We start from the raw sequence: 22,061 nt of genomic DNA, 5'->3' as shown, positions 1-22,061 counted from the left end.
TGTCTATATTTATGCATATATTTAATTATAAATATGTATAAATATGGATAAATATCCATACAACATCGTGTTCAAAAAGAAATAAATTTCTACTCAGTACTTGGGATCGAATGCTAGCCCCTTCTAATGAAAAGCCGGGTCGAAACCAACCATGCCATGAGAGGCTATCTACTGTTCCTTGAGACTCTGGTCAGTGAACAGATGAATCCATAGAATACTAATATCCAGTAACCACGTAACATGTAGCTATAAACCTTAGTGGTAAAATAATGTTAACCCCGGTTCTGAACGTCTGAGTCAGGGGTGGCCAACCTATGGCTCATGCGCCAACAGTGGCGCATTGCACGATTACAAGTGTCGCACTATACCCCATAGATAGTAAATTGAATGACTTTTCTTTAAAATTGCTAAATATGTTCATATATTTTCATTAGGACTTTCAAGAATAACTAATGAATATTATCAACGCAAATTCAAAGTGTCATTAAAGTAAGTACAGTTTACTTTGTATTCATGTTAAATCCTTTCCTTTACAGCTAAAACAAAAGATTGGCCACCTGTGGTCTGAGTGATCTCTGTTGCCACCAGAGATCCGGTGACAAAGGTCCGTCATAGTGAAAACGTGAACATCAGAGGAAAGCTAATATTAACCTCAATGCTGAACGTCTGTGTGATATCCGGTTAAGCCGGAGATTCGATGAAAAAGGACCGTAATAACGAAATTGTGGTTATTCATGAAAAAGGGTTCGTAACCTGGTTCTGATCGTCTGATTGATTTCTGTTTGTACCGGAGATCCGGTGACAAAGGTCCGTCATCGTGAAATCGTGACCCTCAGCGGTACGATAATATTAACCTCAATGCTGAACGTCTGTGTTATCTCCAGTGAAGCCGGTGATTCGATGAAAAGGGACCGTAATAATGTAATTGTGATCAATCATGACAAAGGTTCGTGTGCAAAAGGCCTCAGCCGGAGTCTGAGTGCCGGATTTCACCGTTGCACTCCAAATATCTGACTAGTTCTCACCCAATGAGTATCCATTATAGCGGAGTATAACTCAAGGTGGAGCAAAGGCTGTCGGCATAAAGCGATCCCAAATAATGACTCATACACTAACGTAACCTATTAATAGTGCTAGCTCTATTAACAGTAACCACATCAATAAAACGTGAATATCATTAAACGTAATATCATCAACCCGGAGAATAAGAGGAGGCAGGAATAACTCGTGATTGTATAAAACGGAAAACGGGAAATCTACCTCCTCTACTCGAGCTTAATAAAGAAAACGAGAGAAGGCTCGTGATTGTATAAAACGGAAAACGGGAAATCTACCTCCTCTACTCGAGCTTAATAAAGAAAACGAGAGAAGGGATATCTCGTAACTGTAGTAACAGAAAACGAGCACTCTATGCTCACGCTCTCAAGGTTACATAATACAGAACCATAATCACACAATAATATGATAAGAATAATGATAAAATTGTAATAACCAAGAACGAAGAATAACGACAACGTAACAAATAAACAAAGATATAGTCTAAAACGAGCACCTTCCTGAGGCGTGTACAGCACTATAACAAAGACTAGATCGATATTCTTCGTCCAAATTGGACTTGCTAGCAAATAAATACCATAGTAAAAACCAATAATAAATAATGATAATAAAAATGGTCATAAAACGTAAGTGATATAACCTAGATGACAGAGTACCAGATGGGCAATATTAACTTGAAAAACTACCGAATCGAACAAAACCAAAATGGCTGCCGTCACCGAGGACGGCCAAGCCTCTTCCAAAATTAAAATCCACATTACTGGAAAGAGAACAAATACCTGGTACTGAAAAAACTGTCAAAACACACTATGGTACTTAACATTGGTAAAGGTGAAGTAGCAGCGTCAGTCATGTTGAATTAATGACAATCACTTGCAAAAACACCGAGCACAAAAAAAAAAAAGACGACTTTGCGGCCAAGTCCAAAACAGAAGGATGACCTGGAGAGCGCGAGTAGTAGGTGTCGGTGGGGTAGTCCAACTGTATTCTCTAGGCCCTGTCACAGCCCTCCCCTTTGATGAAGGGATTATCTAAATGGAAGACAGCCTGTGAATAGTGGTTTTCACACGCCCTTGTTAAATACCTGACACCCACAAGGTGATCGCGCGAGGGTTGTAACCTCTGCATTCCATGCTTTTATCTTTCTCTAGTATATTTGGAAGATTTATATTAGAAAAGTGTAAAGAAGGACCCTTTTCACCGGCCGTCACAGATCGACCCGGAAATCATAGAAGCACTAAGCCTAGCCTTGAAGCTATATAAAGCTGTTTATAATACCAAATCTTCTCAATCATCAACTCTACATACAGACATGTTAAACCTATGATAACAGAATTTTAATGATAAAATTTGTTCATATTGCTTTCGTCTCTAGAAACTTGGAATGGAATGTTAACGTTAACCCTCAGAGTTATTAAATTTCCTGTTTCCTCTCCTTCCAATATGGTAATGCCTCTAATAGAGCAATGAGACTTACCAGCATATAACATCAATAAGATGCTGCATATGTGGCATCACTTTTTCAGTCTCGGTCAAAACAATTCCATAACTACTTATTGCCATTAGTAAGTGAAGAGGTGGGTGGGTATGCGTATAAATATCATGCGAGTATAGAAATAAATTGTACTATCAAAATTGTTTATTTCTATAAACCTCCTGATGATAATATTGCCAATCTTGATAATAGAGCTAGTGGGTAGCTAGCGAGTAAAGATAGAGCATTTAGTTCCCCAATTAAATATAATCCTCAAGTCACCATTAATCTAAGCTTTTGGGTAATCTAAGTTTCAGATTGACACTTGGACAAAATTATCATCTCTATGAAAATACCCTAGGATAACCAATTGAGATTACCCCAAACAACTTAGTATAGTAGTTAAACCAGGTTCTACATCACCAGAATCAAGATGGTATCTACTTGCTGAAAGAACTGCTTTTCCGGTCCTATACAGCCGGGGAACTTTATAGTTAAAAATCTTGATTCAATTTATATAGAGATGAAATTGCAACGGCCTTATGGTAAAGCCTCTTAGAATGCATTTCGCTTTAAAGATGTCAAGGTCCACTTAAGTTTTTTCTATATCCAAACTGACAAATTTTATTCCTTAAATTTTTACGGACTTCAGGAAAGATTAAACCTATCTCCATCGATAAAACCCAAAAAGGAACTATTAACATCCTTAAATAAAGAATATTCTGAATTGGCACTAGAAGATACTTGTACACACAGACCAGAAACTCCAGCCTCTTTAGAAACCTGAGTAATTATACTTTTTGAATCTAAACCATTTTCGATGCATGTGAAAAACAGCCAGACATAAGGTATAACAGAACTCCCAAGTCCCAGGATTCTTAGCCTAAGGAAATGGGGCCCCATCATCATGATGAATACTTAAACGGTCGTCCTAAAACCAAAAAGGCAAACTATCATTGGTAAACCTTCGAACCACTGATGAAAGAAGGGAATTCTTCAAACTTTGATTAATAGGAATGGGGAAAATGAATCAATTAGGTACATGGAAACCTCCAATCTCCTTTCTTTATTAGCCCCAGGACCAGTGAGACAATTTCCAAGAAAAAAATCTGAGAGAATTTTAAACTTTTCAGAATCGACATATCCAGAATTGGTTTTCATTCCTCCCAACACATGGGGGGGCAGGTTCAAAAAGAAAACAACTTAGCCTAGAGAAATCATACGATAAGCCACACCATCTATGTAGTAATGAGATTTTGGTAAGGATTACGACTTGGCCCCATTAAAACCATGTTATTCTGGGGTTTCAATACTTCAAACTCCGACAACTTTTTTGTGTATCATTGGAACGAGAATTTTATTCAATAATAGTTGTAAATTAGAAATGTTCCTAGTATTCTTATTTTTTATAGATATATAGAAGTACAAAGGTGACTATCTTTCATAGGGAAATTTTTTGTTTTTTTAAAAAGTGAACATCAAGATTATAGGCCATCATATTCTCTATCTTTCCACGTTTGAAGGACAAAACTTGGTCAATATTAAAAAAAGCAATAGAAATTTTTCTTTAAAAATTCATGTTTTGATAAACTGGGTTTCAAAGTTTATATTTGTAGAGATTGATTAAATAGAATTTAATATAAATATGGTTAAGCAATAATTTTCTAAAAAATGGATATCACAAGGACATAATCATGTTTCAGGGGTATTTACTACCCGGTAATGAAACCATCCTCTCAAATTCAGAAATATGTACGATACAAGAACCTAATTCACACACAAGGAATTGTAGGGTAGATCTAGACTACAATCTCGGCACATAGGGGACAAAAGGTTGTTGAGAGGCACTACTTCAGCGTTAGGAGGGATATAAGGATCCAGGCTACCCTCTCAGTCTTCTGCCTTGCAATTTAGTTGTCTAAAACAGCAGCTAAAAATGAGGGAGTGCAAGGGTTTTGCAGTATGACACTAAAATAATTAAAAGATCTAGGTTTTATGAAAGCATCTTTATATGGGAAGGGGCAGTATACTATAAGAACCCTTAATGAATGATAGCACAGAAAACTGTCTAAATTACAGTCATTAGGGAACACTGCATATCCTTGGCTTCTTCCATTAATATCCCTAGAACACAATTATGTGCCATTAGATTTATTCAATCTAAAGATGCAGAATATTAAAACGGCCAGATTAAGAGGCAGCAGAGGAGTACATGCTCATTGAACTGTGGATGAAGTCAAAAGTTATGGTTGCTCTACCTGGCGAGAGGGCGGGATCTGCTCTCCACATGCCAATAACTATAACCACCTTCCTTAAAGTTAAAACAGCTATTATAGCTTTTGTGAAGTTCTATTAAAGGATGGGGGTTTGTTTTGTGCAAGTAAAAAGCAAAAGAAATGTAAGAGGCATAATCAAAGAAAAGTAGAAGCGGGAAAGCAATGATGACAATAATAGTTACCTATATCTGGCACTACTCACAAAATGCTGCCTTACTCTATTTCCAATTCAGATATAAGCCTTCATTGCTAGTATGACAAAACATACAATGAACACAAAAGCTAAACCATTGCATACAGAATAATGTATCAAGTAATGCATATCGAGACAACAAAAACACCAGGTGTAAGGTAGCCTTCAACTCGGGCATAAAAATCATCCACATATAAACTCTTGAAATACTAAAACAATTTGGACCCTATATAGTAATTCTCTCTAAAGTAGGGACAAGAAAATGATGTTCAGCATTTATTCACAAAAGATAGTCAGACACAGCATTCTCTTTTACACACACTTAAAAAAGAAGGCACTGGCAAATGAATGAATGGGAACCTTAAATTGCTAATGTCTCAATTAAATTGCAATAGGAGCTCTAAAGCAAGTCTTATCTTCCGAGACTAGAAAAAATGGTTTTTGAAATTGAAATATTTGTGCTGTACTTCATAAGAGTTAAGCCAGGCAATAAACCTAATTTTCTTAAAATATCTATCAAACGTACCTTTCAAGGTAAAATCCCCGGTTTTTTTCAAAACATTCCTATCAAGAAATTTTAGATCGACACCATTTATAGAATTAACGTCCACATTCCCAGTAACATTAATAAAATCAAAGAGGTAGCTTCCTGACAGTGTATATTTCTTCTCAATGTCAGTGTACACAACTTTTTCTGCTAGTCTTCTCAAGTTTACCTGAAAGAAATATTAATCAATATTTTTTTCTATATTTTGCACCACTTTGTATTGAACACAACAATATTAAAAAGAAACTGCTGCATTTACCCAACACCTTACGAAATAAGTATTTTAGGCAAATTTTCAAGAATTTTCAGCAAAGGAGGGAAATGCTCAAATTTTATATCAGAATGTTGGTAAACCTAGACTATTCTCTAAACTGGTATTATTTCTACAGCATCCTCTCATAGACAATTCTAGGGATCTCCAGTATTAACTTTGTATAATCTTTTGAGAATATATTCATCATTACAAAATATTTCACGCAACCCATATTAACTGTTTCAATTAAAACTTTTATAAACATAAAAGGATTGCCTCATAGTCAGAATAGAACAATTAAAATATGGAACATGGAAGTCTCTCTAAAATTATGACTGAAAAACTAAAATACTTACTTTATTTATACTATGCACATCCAAGTACTTCTCTACAGACAGAAACTTAAGATTCCTAGGTACAGCAATAGACACAGCTTGATCTCGTACAAGGAGATCCGTAGTTTTGACTTGGTTAATTAAAAGGGTTGAATGTAAATCCTCACTGTTGATAACATTACTACAAGACACTTCTCCAAAAGTGTGCTTTCCAGAAACTACTTGATTCTTGCGTTTTTTCCACATGAAATCTGAAAATAGAGTTATGAGTAATTATCAGTGTAATGAAAAAATTTATTATTCGTAATGGTAGTAATACTAGTAGTAGTACAGTAATAGTAGTATGATTTTTTCAAAAGAAAAGTACATAAAAATGCTGTGCGTTTCTGTTATTTAGAGTGAAATACATAGAAAAAATTAAACTTTTGAAAAATTTATTCCATAAAAAGCAGCCTAAAGAAAATTTAACATGGAAATATAAGTTATCATAAAATAAGTGTCCACGTATATCTGATAGTAACAAATCTCGTATGCAGCTACTGAAGGGGCTCTGTTACCTCATAGTGAGGGGTTAAAGGTTGAGGAGGATGAGTGACATGTCTGGTACTAAGAGCATACAGAAAAGGAACGCACTAGTACCAATACAGTACATCTTTGGCAATAAGTCGGTGTCCCCCCGATATATTTGCGTACAGTAATACCTTGGTATGCGACCATAATTCGTTCCAAAAAGATGGTCGAATAACAATTTATTTGAATACCGAATCATTAGTTCCTATTACAAATAATATAAGAGGTGAATAATGAGTTTCAAACCCAAGTTGATTTGCTACTATCATGACACATTAGTATAACAAAAATTGATGCATTTAAGTACTTTTTACACAAACAGTAAATAAAATAACGCATATAAAACTCATTAAAAATAAAAACATTGAAAGTCTTTGACAACAGAAAATTTCCCTTTTTTTGTCGACATGACAGCGTAAGTGGATGGTGGTGTGGGGAGGAAGGGAAGTTTTATTGCCTGGAGGGGAAATCCCCTTCCATAAAAACATCAGGTAATCAAGGTTCTGGGTTTTTAAGGTTTGTCTTTAATTTAAAATTGATCCAATGCTTGTTGCTTTTGCCTTTTTTGCAGAATTTTATAGTAATGAGACATAACATCATCACTGAAAGGGTATACAACCCTACTAGTTGTTACAGTATCAGAGTGAGTTTTTCAACATAAGCTTGAAGTTACCCCAACTTAGCATAGATTTCTTTCATTTCTTTCGCCTTTCTACAAATAAATGCCTCACTAATGCTACCACCTTGTAACTACTGTATTTCTCATTTATAAAAATAAGTAACAGCTTCCCTACTTTAAGTATCTGAGGCCTGTGGGTTGTCAAAATAGTCACTCCTTTAGCAACATTCGCTCCCTTTATTATTTGTTTATTTGGTAAAATAGTCAATATCGTTGACTTAGCCATAGAGTACTTGAGATCAAGTTCCGAAACATGCATCCCGTTTTCATGCTTGGCAATGATTTCCATTTTCAGTTCAATAGTTGTTCGCACTGTTTTCCATTTTACTTGACCGCTTTAACTCATTCTTCTCTAGACCAATGTTTAAGTGCTAAGGAATCAAAATGAAAAAGGATGCAGAACAAAGATACAAGTATACCTCACCTTACGTTGGTAATTGGTTCCAGGAAAGGCGACAAGTTGAAAAACGACATACAGTGATACCTCTGGATACGAAAGTTTCTGCTTACGAAAAATTCAGGATACGAAAAGTGATACAAAGATTTTTATGCCCCAGTATACGAAAAAATTTTCAGGATACGAAAAGCTTACGAGATCCCAACTCGTCGCCGAGAGTACAGTACCTTTTTTTTCAGGGTATCAACCCTTAATTTAGGTGTACAGGTAACAATACACCTTCACTGATCCAAATGCTTTACATACAGTACCGTAACTTTTATACAGTAATAAAGAAAATGGACCGTTTTCTTAGGGCTTGGAGGGGATAACTAGGCTATAACTACATCATTGAATAATCTCATGGTGGTTTCTGGAATGGATTAGGCTGTTTTGAACAGTTGGGTTAATTATTGAATGATAGAAATGGCTGCATTGCATGTTTATTACTACAGTTTAGCGTGTTTATGAAAGAAAAGGTGACTTTTTGTAAGGCTTGGAACGGATTAGGCTATTTACATGTAAAACGCGACTCAGGATACGAAAAAATCAGGATACGAAACCGTATCCTGAACGGATTACTTTCGTATCCTGAGGCATCACTGTACAGTAAGTTGAAAAACGACGAAAGTAGAATTTACTTGTCTCTGAATTTACTTGTCATTAGGCTAAACATCAAATAACTATTCCCATTTCTGTATTTTATTCATAAATACAATTTGAATAATATACGGTTAATAAGAATCTATTTAAGCCTACAAAGAAATTTTATTTTTTAATTTAGTACTGATAAAAATAATCTAATTTTACAAATAAATATACTGTACATCCATGCTTATAAAATAATGTAGATATTTACAGTACAGTGCAGGGCATTTATTCGTGAATGTGGTTTGGTCTAAGATAGTATAAAATAGAAAGATTTTGTAAGGTTAAATAAATTATATTGTTACAATTATTTTGCGATAGTATAAAATAAACTTAGTTGTTACATTTATTAACAATATCTTTCTTTACATCGCGTTCGTAGATGGCTGCGGATCGTCAGCGCCAACAGCTGATTTGTCTGTTGTTATTGTTGTTCGATGCGCATTTTAATAACATGGTCGAGAGTTCGTTGAACTGTGCTCCTCTCTTCTTCAAGGATTACGTGATAGAGAGCTAAATCATATCAACAATACTCAGTAAACTTTATGTAAGCATGATCATGATACCATCGTGACCTTGAAAACAGCCGATACAAAACCAAAATCAAATAAAATCAGCAATTGCTGTTGTTGAAATACATCTAATTGATAATAGAAAAGTACAAAAATTTTCAAACGAAGTTCAGCTAAAATCGAAAACCAGGATTATTGTAGACATTTTTCAATACGTATACGTTATGCTGTCGGCTAAGCTACAGATCAGCTGACGAAATCGAAGGACATTGTAATCCCAGTCTACGATCGAACATGAATTTAAGAAAGGCAAAAGTTTATGTGTAGTATTTACCTGACACTAAGGACACAAAGATTTCTGTTAAATCAAGTGATTTCCTTCAGATGCATTACTATTCCCATAATCGAAACATTGAATAATGATAAAGATTTTTTTTAATATTTTTCAAAGAAACAAAAATATGAAAAAAAAAGAGAGAGAGAGAGAGAGAGAGAGAGAGAGAGAGAGAGAGAGAGAGAGAGAGAGAGAGAGAGAGAGAGAGAGAGAGAGAGAGAGAGAGAGAATGATAACTAATAATAATGATTAATAGCTAAAAATGAAATGTATGAAAATATGATATCCTATAACAAATTGGTGCTGATGTATTTTGCATTAGTAATTTATATTGAAAGAGCTAAAAAAAAAATTCTTTTCTTTTCGCGACAGTCTTGAGTTCAGCTGTTAATCATGTGAAAGTTTACGTTAAATATCAGTATTTTAATATGATTCTACATACTTTACTTCCTTTTTTTAAGTAAAGGAACATGTTTTGTGTGCTTTTAACGCTATTCCAGTGATATTATGACTTCGATACTTGTGGCAGACAGATGGAAAGTCCAACAAAATGATTCGAAGATGACAAATTCGGAGATAATTTGTATTTTTCCTAACCATACAAACCTTAGCTATTACATAGGGTTTACTTTCGGCGTAGCTGAAATTGACGAGCCATTAGATTTTAACGAGGGTTTACTACCCCGCGCTAGTTAGCAGGGGTAGGGGGAGGAGTAGCTTGCTACCCCTACCCCCCTCACACACCGGTGAAATGTCTCACTTCACTTAGAGGTAGGACTTGACTTGGGGGACAGGGCTGGCGGGCAAATATGTGTAAATAGCTAAGGTTTGTATGGTTAGGAAAAATACAAATTATCTCCGAATTTGTCATTTGTTCCGTAACCGAAATACAAACCACGCTATTTACATAGGGTGACATACCCCTTAGGAAGGGTGGAAAGTCCTCAGCCATACTGGCTTTGGCTTACCCGGGGACTCAAAATCCGAGTGAGTCGCACTCGAGAAAAGGAGTCCCTGCACCTAACAAGCTCCTTGCTCTGCAAGGAACCGTGTGGCCTACATAAGCTTGTGTGTGAAGGAAGAAGTGTGACCCGTCCTAGGCAGTTGACCTGGAGTTCTAGAAGGAACTCTGGGTTAAAACGTTCCCAATACCACCTCGTCAGGGTATGGGGGACGCGACAGTATTGTCTCAATACTTGGAACACAAGGAAGCATGGTTTACCTGCAGAAGTTCGAGGTCAGCTATGCAGAGACCAGGATGCTGCTTCCCCAGTAGAGGGGACGATGAAGAAAGAAGTACAGTAAGGGCCAGACATACTTCTTCCGTTCATGCAGTCTAAAACCTGGTAACAATGTCCTCAACCTTCTGCTACCTGTCCAAAAAGGAGCCTGAGGTTAGACCAGCAGTTGTGTAGCCACCACAGAGCGATAGAAACGTATCGATACCCCTGTGGGTCAAGTCCTGCAGGAAGTGGGCTGCGAAGGTCACTAGACGCTTCCACACCCCAGCTTGTAGCACCTGCGTCACAGAGTAGTCCTTCTTGAAGGCGAGGGACGTTGCGATGTATACGACATCGTGCTGTAGGGCGACGTGACGGGGGAGGGTCTGGATTCAGGTCGAGATGAATGCTCTTGAATCCGAGCTGAAAAGGCATACTGGTGACTCTCCCGTGTCCTTCCTGTGCTCCCAAACCGGCCTTGCACGTGAGGAAAAACTGCAGCTGTTCTCAAAGATAACCCCTCGGTTCCTTTACTGGCAAGAAGGAGAAGGTCTGGGTCATCTGATACAGAACGGAGACTCGAAATCTTGAAGGAGTCGAACCAAAGGTCCGGTACTCCAAGATTCTGAGTCTAGAAAACAACTCAGGAGCAAATCTGAATGTTACCTCCCCCTATTCTCTTGAAAGGGCGGAGTCGTACGAGACCATGAAGATTGCTTACACACTGGCCGAGGCCAGAGAGAGCAGGAGCACCGTCCTCCAAGACGGATTACGATCAGAGGCCTGACGTAATGGTTCTTAAGAAGATCTCTTAAGGGACTAAAGAGTCCGAACCATGCTCCATGGAGGTGGTCTCACTCCGACTGGGGGCAGGTACGTTCGTAGCTTCGCATGAGCGAAGAAAGATTCAGCGGGAAGGAAAAAGTCTATTCCTTTCAGCCTGAAGGCCAGGGAAAGGCTGAGCGATAGGCTTCACTGCCGAGAGCGGAAAAAAGTTTCCTCCCGCCGATAAGCAATAACTCCGTTATTGCTGGAGTACAGGCCTCAAGGGAAGAGGTTCCTCTCCCACGACACCAACCACAGAAGACACTCTAGTTCGCCTGGTAGCCCCCTGCGGATGACTATCGCAGGTGACGCGACCTCCGCTCCGCAACTGTTGCGGGTTGTCTCTTCTTGAGGAGGCGGCGTAGTGTCTCCAGGCGTGAAGCCGAAGCGATGCTACGGCTTGTGAAAGATGTTGTAGAGTGGTTGTTTGAGTAGCCTGTGTCGTGGAAGAAGCTCTCCCGGGAGTTCCGTCAGGGGATGCAGAAGGTCCGGAAACCGTTCTGCGTATAGTTGCAGCGGAGCTCTCAGGGCCATCGAAAGGTTGACAGACAACCTGGTCTTGTTGAGACCCCTTCTCAACAGACAACCTGGTCTTGTTGAGACCCCTTCTCAACAGACAACAATGGTGGGAAGACATAGTCGTCGATGTTGTCCCACCGTCACCGGAAAGCATCTTGCCAAAGAGTCTTGGGGTCTGAGACAGGGGGGAAGAACAGCGGAAGCTTGAAGTTCCAGGCTGTCGTGATCAGGTCCCCCAGGCCAGGACTTGCTGGTTACTAGAGGCCAAAGACCCCCAGGTACTCTCTATCTGTGAGGCTCTGCACAGATTGTCGGAGAGAACATTCCTCGGCCCGGAATGAGCGAGCCGATAGTGGTATTGAGAGGACTTTGGATCATCTCAGTATCCCTACTGCAAGATGCGAAAGTATGAAAATGCGCCTCCCTGCTGGTCAGAATACGCCAGTACCATGAAGTTGTCGCGCATGGAGCGACTCGGCAGGATTTGTAGGATCTCTAGAAGGGCCAGACTACGGCCTCTAAGCCTACCTGAATGATGAGGAGGTACCCTTCAGGTCCCGACCATAGGCCTGAACCGGAACATGCCCCCCCCCCCCCCCCCTTTCTTTGACGAGTCCGAGAACAGCATCAAATGCTGGGAAAGGACGAGAATATCCAATCCCATGCAAGAGGTTCCATAGGTCAACACCCATTGCAGGTCTAAACGTTCCGCTGGTCCCATAGGGGCCAGAAAGTCCGGTTAATCGTTGCTTTGATTCCACCGGAACTTGGGCCGCCTAACAGGGAACTTATCCTGAGGCGACCGTTCGGGACTTAGACGGGTCAATGAGGAAAAGAGACCCAGGAAACGTTCCAAGACAGGGCTGAAAGCTCTCCTTGACTGATTAAAGGTACTGCAACTCTCCTCAGCCTTGCCACAGTCAACTGAAGGGAAGGCTCGGAGAAGGAGTCAATATCATGGCTAGATACTCCAGATGTTGAGGCAGAAGTAGAGAAGGCTCCTAGCGAATTACCATGATCCCTCACTCTTGGTAAAGTCCCGGAAGCTTGTCCCGGTGTTGAAGAAGGTCGAACCCGAGACTACCAGAGTTGACCAGACCTCCAAAAAGCGAAGGAGGCGGAAGCCTGCTCCTGAGCGGCCATGAGGAAAGCAGGGAGAGTTCTCTGGTGAAAAACCTACAATGCCGCGGCGGGATCGCCACACCTCATCTTAAGCAGGAACACCTGTAGTCTAGGCTGAATTCCAAGAGCTTCCTGGAAGATGGATGGAATGGAACCTGGAAGTACCCGTCCTTCCGATCCAGGGCATAAGGAGTCCTGCGGTCTCGTTACCAGTCTGATCGACTCTGCTGTTCCACGCTGGACGAAGTTTGCTCAACAAACTTGATCAGAGCCGAGAGGTCGACGACGGAACTCCCGTCTCAGATGATGCTTTCCTACAAGAAAGGATCGACTGAAGAAGCCGGGGGGGAAGCCGTCGACGACCCTATGGAGGACCTTCTCCTAAAGCATGGCTCCTTCTGCCAAACGGGCAAACCTCTTGCTGACCCCATGGCATAAAGGCTCAGCGACACTGGATTCGCTGACAGTGAAGGAGAGATGTTAAGAGCGAGGCGCGATATCCTTGGCTGATCACGGAGATCGTGCAGGAATCGGCATTGGGAAGCTGTTATCCGGACGAGTAACCTTAGGCATCCCCCCCGCGTGAGACCTGCAAGGGGGGTTGCCAATCCTAGAGTTTGTGAACTCTACCGCTCCCTCTAGGATTATGCCTCCCCGGGAGAACCTCCCGTGCTACCTGTCCCTGACAGGAGGGGACTGCTATTGTACACCTTGTCTTAGCTGCCATAGCCAGTTCCGATAACTTAGGCTGAAGAGGCTGAATGAAGAGGCATCGGAGCCTTGCAGGGTCTGGAAGTAAGCACCTTGGAGGAGTGAAAACGGAATTCGACTTCCTCCACACAACAGCTGTCCATTTCTCTGTCCTTGGGCTCAAACAAGCTCTTCCCAAGGATGGAAGAGTGTCTGAGCTTGTCGACATCAACGGATGAGACACCCAAGAGAAAGCCCTCGGTCACTGCGTCTAGATGCTCCAACATCGAGTTTGCCCGCAAGTTCGAAACTTGGCGACGGAACGCAAAGGTGCTTGAGCCCGAGAGGAGGAAAGTACCCATGATCTTCCTGGAGCTTCCTTGTACAAAACTCGGGTCGCAACCGAGGAGGGAAAGGCCTGGTAAGCCCCTTCCACCAGATGGCGAAGAGGAAGGGCTAAACCAGTCACCCCCTGCCCGACGGAGAAATCTCGAAAGGAAAACTCCCTGGCAAGACCCTTCCAGGGAATGACGAGGAGGAAGGGCTAACCCAGGTTCTGGAAAGAAGAATGTTGCTCAGGCCTCCCTGAAGATTCTTCCTGCTCTTGCACGTGCCATGCTCTGCGTTTACGGGGTGAAGACCGTGCTCTGGAAATACACGCTCCAGAAGGCTCGCCAGGTTGGCCGTGTTGCGAAACCCCGACGGGAATCGCGGTCGCAATCGCCCTGGCGCTCGCGCGATGGTAAATCAATGGTTCGCACGTGGGCAAACGTGGAAGCGCCCGTGCGCGGGCACACAGACGAAAGTGCGCAAGGGCGCGCAAAAGGAGGGCGAGCGTAGTTGGGAGGGCGAGCGTAGTTGGAAGGGCGAGAGCTGGCGGTCGGAATCCGATAGTTCGCAGGCGAGCGATGACGCGTAGGCGAGCGACAGCGCGTTGGCGAGCGATGGCTTACTGCAGGAAACGAGCTGGCGCTCGCGCGATGGAACACCGTTGGTTCGCACGCGGGGGAACATTGGTGCACATGTGCGCGGGCGCGCATGCGCGTAGGCACATGGGCGTGCGGTCGCGCAGGCACGTGGGCGAGCGCAGGCACGTGGGCGAGCGCAGGCACGTGGGCGAGCGCAAGCGGTCGGGAGACCGATGGCGCGTGGGCGCGTTGACGAGCGATGGCCCGTAGGCGAGTGAAGGCTCGTTGGCGAGCGATGGCGCGTTGGCGAGCGATGGCACGTTGGCAAGCGATGGCGCGTTGGCAAGCGATGGCGCGTTGGCAAGCGATGGCGCGTTGGCAAGCGATGGCGCGTTGGCAAGCGATGGTGCGAAGGCGCGTTGGCAAGCGATGGCGCGTTGGCAAGCGATGGCGCGTTGGCAAGCGATGGCGAGCGATGGTGCGTTAAAAACGCTAGCGCGCAGGCGAAGTATCGCGCGGGCGCGTAGGAGATCGCTGACGCGTAAGAGACTAGAGACGGTTGACGGCGAGAAGGCGACAGGAAAACTTCTAGCCCAGGTCTGATAGATCGTGGGTGAGAGGGCGAACGTTAGCGCGCATCGCGCTAATCAGAAGGCGCGCAGGTGCATCAGGAAGGAGAGCGCTGATGCGAGCTGTCAATCAGGCGATCCTGGGCGTTCAGAAAAAAACGTTGGCGCTCATTGGTGCGTGGCAGGAAAGGGCGCGCAGATGTGCGCTGGCGATTTGAAGAGAGCTGGCGCACAGAAGGACAGACGTACAGGTGAGCGCTGGCGAGCAGGAGGAAGATCTACGGCAAGACTCAGCTACCAGAGATCGTGGTCCACAGCAGGCGAGCGCTAGAGCGCTACTGATGGTGTCCAGGGGACACATGGTGGCATGTTGGCGAGCTGGAAGAAGGAGGAGACCCATGTCTCTCCAGATCCTCTGGGCGCCGATGCGTAGGAGAGCGCTTGCGTGCAGGCGAAAGATCACGCGGGCGGTCAGGAGATCGCCGATGTTCAGGGGATCGCTGACACGCTGGGGATCGCTGACGCGCTGGGGATCGTTGACGCGCAGGAGATCGCTGACGAGCAGGCGAACGTTGACGCGTCTGTGGTCGCTGGCGAGCTGGTGATAGCTGGCGAGCAGAAGGGCGACGCGTGGAATCCTGTGTGGGAGCTGCCGGCGCGTTGCACAAAGGCGAACATTCACGAACGGCCTCAGGAACAGGAGGAGCGTGGACGCGAGGCCGTACAGTAGCTTTAGAAGCACGCGTAGGCGACTGCGAGCGTTGCTGCGCTGGAACAGGCTGACAAGCCGGATCGCGAGGAGAAGAACAGTCCTTGTCCAAGACCTGAACCGAAGTTCTAGGTCGTGCGGGCGAACGTGGGCGCACAGGGCGCGTATCAGGAACTGGGAGCGCAGGTGCGCTCTGACGGGCAGGAGATCTAGAGCGCTCAGGAGACCGATGGCGCGGAGAGCGCACAACAGGAACAGCAGGATGTTCGGAGTCCTCAGGAGAGCACTGGCGAACAGTGGGGCGATGATCATCAGGAGAGCGCTGACGAACAGGAGCGCGCTGGCGAACAGGAGAGCGCTGGCGAACAGGAGAGCGCTGGCGAACAGGAGAGCGCTGGCGATCAGGAGAGCGCTGGCGAACAGGAGAGCGCTGGCGATCAGGAGAGCGCTGGCGAACAGGAGAGCGCTGGCGATCAGGAGAACGCTGACGAGCAGGAGAGCGCCTGTGCGCTAACACTTCAGAAGGGCGCAGGGGAACCCTGACGCGCAAGGGAAGCACCCACACAGTGGGAGGCAACCCTCTGCCCCAAAGGGACCGTTGCCCGTCGGATGACGAGGTCAGACTGCTGTTCATCTGCACCAGGGGCGGAAGGTCTGGAAGGCGTTGGAGATCGATCCCCGGAGAGGTCCAAGGAGGTAGGAGCTGCAGGCTGCTTACGGAGAAGATTCAAAAAGGCGCCTCCTAGCACCCTTATAGGGAGACGGGAGGCCCTTACGACGTAGCGGACGGTGAGCCTTACGGCGAAGGCGGCCAACAGCAACAACAGCAGAAGAGTCCTCCGAAGAGGAGTCTCTATGAGTGTCCTCCCTCGCAAACGAAAGAGAAACACTTCGTAGAAGAGACGGGTCAGCCAGTGACCTAAAAAGAGCAATCCTCCGAAGAGGGGCTCCTGCAGTTGCTCAGCCCCTTGAGCGTAACTGCAGGTGCGACCGCTCAGCACCAAGAGCATAGTCGCACGAAATTACACCATGGTGGCCTAACTGCCGAGGGCTCCACGGAGATATCATACACTACACACACAAGCACGAACTCTGAAAAGAAAACTTACTGATTTCTATACTCAAATTTATACATAAACACGAAAATATGTTTACATATACAGTATATTGAGTAAAAGAAAAGTAAGTGATTAAGTAAAGACAAAACAAATAATGGCTGCCAAGCGAGGACGAAGACAGGCATGACCGTCATCGTCCGAGCCAAAAGTGAAGTGAGACATTTCACCGGTGTGTGAGGGGGGTAGGGGTAGCAAGCTACTCCTCCCCCTACCCCTGCTAACTAGCGCGGGGTAGTAAACCCTTGTAAAAATCTAATGGCTCGTCAATTTCAGCTACGCCGAAAGTAAACCCTATGTAAATAGCGTGGTTTGTATTTCGTTACGGAACTGGATTTTTATTTTTCCATGTATTATTTTTGACAACCGACGTATATTCGAAACCGAATTAACTCGAAACGATGTAAGTCAAGGTATAACTGTATCGCAGAGTGAAACAGGAAAAATGAGGCCAACACACAACTGATGGCATTTGGTTTGGCAGGCTTTTGCTTGCACTGGTCGAGTACCGAATATTTGTTCGAGAATAGGGGCCTTTTTCACTTGAACTTTTGGTCGAAAACCCATTTTTTCGAGCTTCGAGATGTTCAAATACAGAGGTTCTACTATATAAGAGGTGCTGTGATTGAATCTATAGGGCATGAAATTATAGATGTTCCTTACACTCACTAAGTCCTTGCAGTGCATTTTGATACATTTGCCCTGGAACAGGGACATTATTTATTTGGCAGTTTCTCTTATTAGAATTCTTGTAGCCTTTCACAGGAAATTTCTTGGAGATCTCTCAGCAAATTAACCCCAAAAATAATAACAATACCACAATCCTGATGGAACATTAGGGAAATTATATAAAGAAATATATTCAGTTGGAGAAAGGAAAAAATGTTCAGAGAGCGCACTACAAGGCCTGCTAATCTTCAAAAAATATACACATTGTGAGGAGGTCAGCAATTAAATAAATGCAAATTAAAGAATAATTTCCCTTTTCATTATGTTCAAATGCATCAGGAGATTATGTGCACTTTATTGAAAAATAAATTTGATACCAACCTTCCATGAAAACATCGTTTATTTTCGAATTTGATGTTCCACTTCGGGTAATAAATTCTCCCACATTCAATTCTTCAATGTTCATATCATTATCAATGCTCTGGTAAACACCATTCATAAGAAATTTTTTTGGAAATTCTAATAAATCCACACCGTTCACCTGCAAAAAAAAAAGGAGAAACAGATTTTCTAAACAAAATTAAAGGGAACCATCATGAATTCAACTTAACAGGCAACACAAACATGAAAAAAGAACAAAAGTAATTGTTTTTATTTTCATACTTGATGTTTGTACTGCTTTTCTCTGTTAGCTTAGTTTTATAGATTACCTCTAGAACTACATACTTTCCTATTTTCTATCCTTTTAATAAACATTCCTTTAACAAAGTAATGAAACAATCTAGCAGGAAGTGGAAATAACCAATGGCTTTAGAAAACTATACTGTGTCTTTATCTTCAGTTTCTACATCCTCTATAATGTTCGGATTTAGGTATCTTGATGCATTTTTAGTTATCTTCCGGATTTTTTAGCAACCAATGCATACTGTAGTTTGTTTCTGATCGATCAAAATTAGGATTTTCTGTTTCGTGTCTGGGACAGTATTGTGATATGAATCACCATTGTGAGGAGTGTGAAGGCCATGCAGTCTTTCTCATGAAAGAGCACATTTCTATGGTTGCCAAACAAATTAAATGTCCAAAAGGCATAAGATAAAATCAAGAGAAGATTAAGCTAGTTGATTATATTGGGGATGATGGCAACCATGACACGTCAGCACCCAACTCCTATGTAGCAATTAACAAATCATAGAACTTTCTGCTATCATTTTCCTAGTATAAAATGGTAAAGAGCAAAAGTATAAATGAATAAAATCTTAGAGGGGCTTGACTCAGCCACATGAAAACAATGCTATTTTTTAGGTTATTTCAAACTCCTACTACTATTTTGTTTCTTAACCGATGTTTTTCATCTAAAAACCAACGAAAAAGAATTTTAGATTAAAAGTTGTACCTTGGAAATTTTCTTAGCACTCAAAGTATTTTATACATACTTTATCAATGTACAGAAGTCGCTATGCTGTTGAACAAACTACTGTATACTGTATGTCCATTAACTGTGACCAAAAAGTACAGCTGTCTTTAAAACAAACGCAATTTTATAACTGATATTTCACTTGACTACTGTATATCCAATAATAATGATGGTCAAATAATTATGGTAATATTCACCCGTTAATAATGTATCACGAAATTAAAACAGAAAATAAACATCTTTTTCTTGATTACATATGTAGGCTCTTCGAGACTACCGTCTACGCTTTCCAAATCAGCTGTTTAAGGCAAAATATGAATTTTTTTTTCTCTTGCTAAAAAGAGACTATTTATTACTTAAAAAAACAATTTTTATACTACAATATAAAGTATTTAGCTTTTGGTAAAAAATACTTTTCTTATTCTATTTACTGTTGACTTTAATGGCATATTGAATTTTAGAGGAGTTTCATCCCTTTCGCCAATACGTGATAATTTTAGCCTTTACTTCTATGCTGCTTGATTACAAAGCTTACAAAATTATTGACTTTCTTCCATTTCTTTATATAGTTTATGTGTACTTTACCTTTTCACAAACTGAAAAAGTTACAGGACTGTATTATGTAATTAAATATCAGTCATATTCTACTTTACATCATTTGTAACAACTACAGTAATTGTTTATTATTATGTTGAAATGCCAGTAAAACAGCTGTTGTTATCCAAATCAAACAAAATGTCTGTTTCTTGTTGGGTTGTTTTATTGCTATATGTGTTACTAAAAATACTTTTATAATTTATTCTATTGCATTTTCAACTTATCAAAATAAAAATTTGGATAAAGAGGTGAAGAAACAGAGGTTAATTTATTATAATTTGGTCTATGAAAAAGGAACTCATGATACATACTTAGTATTACTTTACTGTAATTTAGTTTATTAATTTTCAAGCCCAAAAATTACTACAGTATCTATAACAAGCAAAGCAAAAAAATAAGAAAACACAAAACGAAATATTACACTAATCTCTTACAATACCTAATTAGGATAAGGATGACTTTGTATTTCTGTGTTGGTACCGAAGGGGTTTGGACCTTTAAAGGACTAACAGTAACCCCTCAACTATATCCAATGCACCATGAGCTTAGCCTTCTGATTAACAATGAAAACTGATAAGTAACAAAGACCCTATGCTATGACCAACACTTGAGCCCTTTCAACATATCCTAAAAACACAGAAATTCCACATATTTCGGAAGTTTAGATGCTTGATAACAAAGCTTAAAAAAATTATTGATTTTTTCTTCCATTTCTTTACATAGTTTCTCTGCAATTTGTTTTACCTTTTCACAAACCAAATAAAGTACAGGACTGTATTATGTAATTAAATATCAGTCATATTCTATTTAACATAATTTGTACCAACCACAGTAATTGTTATTATCATACGAAAGTAGAAATGCCAGCAAAACAGCTAGTTATCTAAATCAGACTACCTAAAATTCGACATTAAATTTGAAATATTGATAAAAATGAATGCTTCGTGTCTAAAAAGATGGCATGAAAAGATTTGTCAAAATAATTTACTTAATACATTCAGAAGTCTGGTGAGCATAGATATTACTGTAATATGTCTGCATGTATATGTGATCTCTGGAATGCATTTTTACATTTAATGTTACGAATTTATATTATAAAAAATATTAAATCATATTAACTTACCTCTCCAAACTGTACAGTTCCTAGGTTGGCAAAATCTGCGGTGACAGATGGTACTTGTATAAAACCATCAATGATTTGATCACCATTATAATACAAAATATCTTGATTACTTTCTGGAATATCCCTTACCACCACCTGTTGGAAAACACAAAATGGCATTCACACTAAAGATAAAGGAGTAAATATATATATATATATATATATATATATATATATATATATATATATATATATATACACACAGTAGGGTCCCGAATTATGCGTGTTCGAATTATGCGATTCCCCATTTATACGGTCGGTAGTTTAAAAAAAAAAATTGTTTCTGCAAAGCTGTTCAAAGTCTGCAAGTCAAGCACTACAAAATATATAAAATCTATAGTCTTTTTATGTATATTGGTAGTCCTTTATACAGTGCTTGACAATAAATGTTACCAAACGATATTTATCTTACATTTTATTAACATAATTTCATAATGAATAGCCTCTTAAAGGATAAAATTCCATATCAACTATGAAATCAACTTTTAACTATGCAAATCCAGCTGACAAAATGTAAATAGAATTGTGGTTACATTCTCGGCAATCTTTATCTTTCTCTAACCTTTCGATAATTTTAATGGTATTGTTAATGAAGGTATATTCAAGCATTATTTTTATTTAGTATAGAATATATTTCCCTGTGGGTATTCAAGGTTTTCACACGTAGGCTGGGTTCGTTTATCGGCAGTGAATAGCGTAAATTTCGGTAACAAGTCGGCAATATTTTGTCATCTTCTAAACAGTATAGATTTGCTTTACAATGATTTGTTTTGTATAGTACAAGGTGTAATTATAAAATCCTCTCTCCAAGAGGGAGAGAGAGAGAGAGAGAGAGAGAGAGAGAGAGAGAGAGAGAGAGAGAGAGAGAGAGAGAGAGAGACTCAAATCTCTCTCTCTCTCTCTCTCTCTCTCTCTGTGTAAAAAATAAAATCTTAGTTCACATATTACAACCTGAGTTTAAGAATGAAATTAACATGACCATTATTAGTTGCGGTGATCATGTCCTCGCTTCAAGTGGTAAAAGAAACAAAAACATGGCATTCGATTACAACAGCTGATTCTCTCTCTCTCTCTCTCTCTCTCTCTCTCTCTCTCTCTGCGGTGTTATACAATACTTACATATACTGTGGATGAAGAACCCAAAATAGGTTTTATTAAAAAGCGTCAATTAAATATAAAACAAAAAATTATACTGAGTATAAATCCATTTCAATCGTAGCTTAAAATAT

General features: G+C 41.0%; 1 protein-coding gene across 1 annotated transcript in view; it reads right to left on the bottom strand.

Moving 5' to 3' along the window:
* LOC137633353 (uncharacterized) overlaps positions 1 to 22,061 on the bottom strand; it is a 224,657-nt gene that overhangs the window by 118,053 nt on the left and 84,543 nt on the right. Inside the window, exons 13-16 of the mRNA XM_068365605.1 lie at positions 20,794 to 20,928; positions 18,041 to 18,200; positions 6,156 to 6,385; positions 5,526 to 5,715 (exon numbers count right to left, since the gene is read on the bottom strand). Coding sequence (XP_068221706.1) covers positions 5,526 to 5,715; positions 6,156 to 6,385; positions 18,041 to 18,200; positions 20,794 to 20,928 — 715 coding nt within the window. The remainder of the gene's footprint in view (positions 1 to 5,525; positions 5,716 to 6,155; positions 6,386 to 18,040; positions 18,201 to 20,793; positions 20,929 to 22,061) is intronic.

This window comes from Palaemon carinicauda, chromosome 42, assembly GCF_036898095.1.
Source record: "Palaemon carinicauda isolate YSFRI2023 chromosome 42, ASM3689809v2, whole genome shotgun sequence".
NCBI lineage: Eukaryota > Metazoa > Arthropoda > Malacostraca > Decapoda > Palaemonidae > Palaemon > Palaemon carinicauda.
The sequence above is the reverse complement of the archived record's forward strand: the minus strand, read 5'-3'. Positions and strand labels throughout refer to the sequence as shown.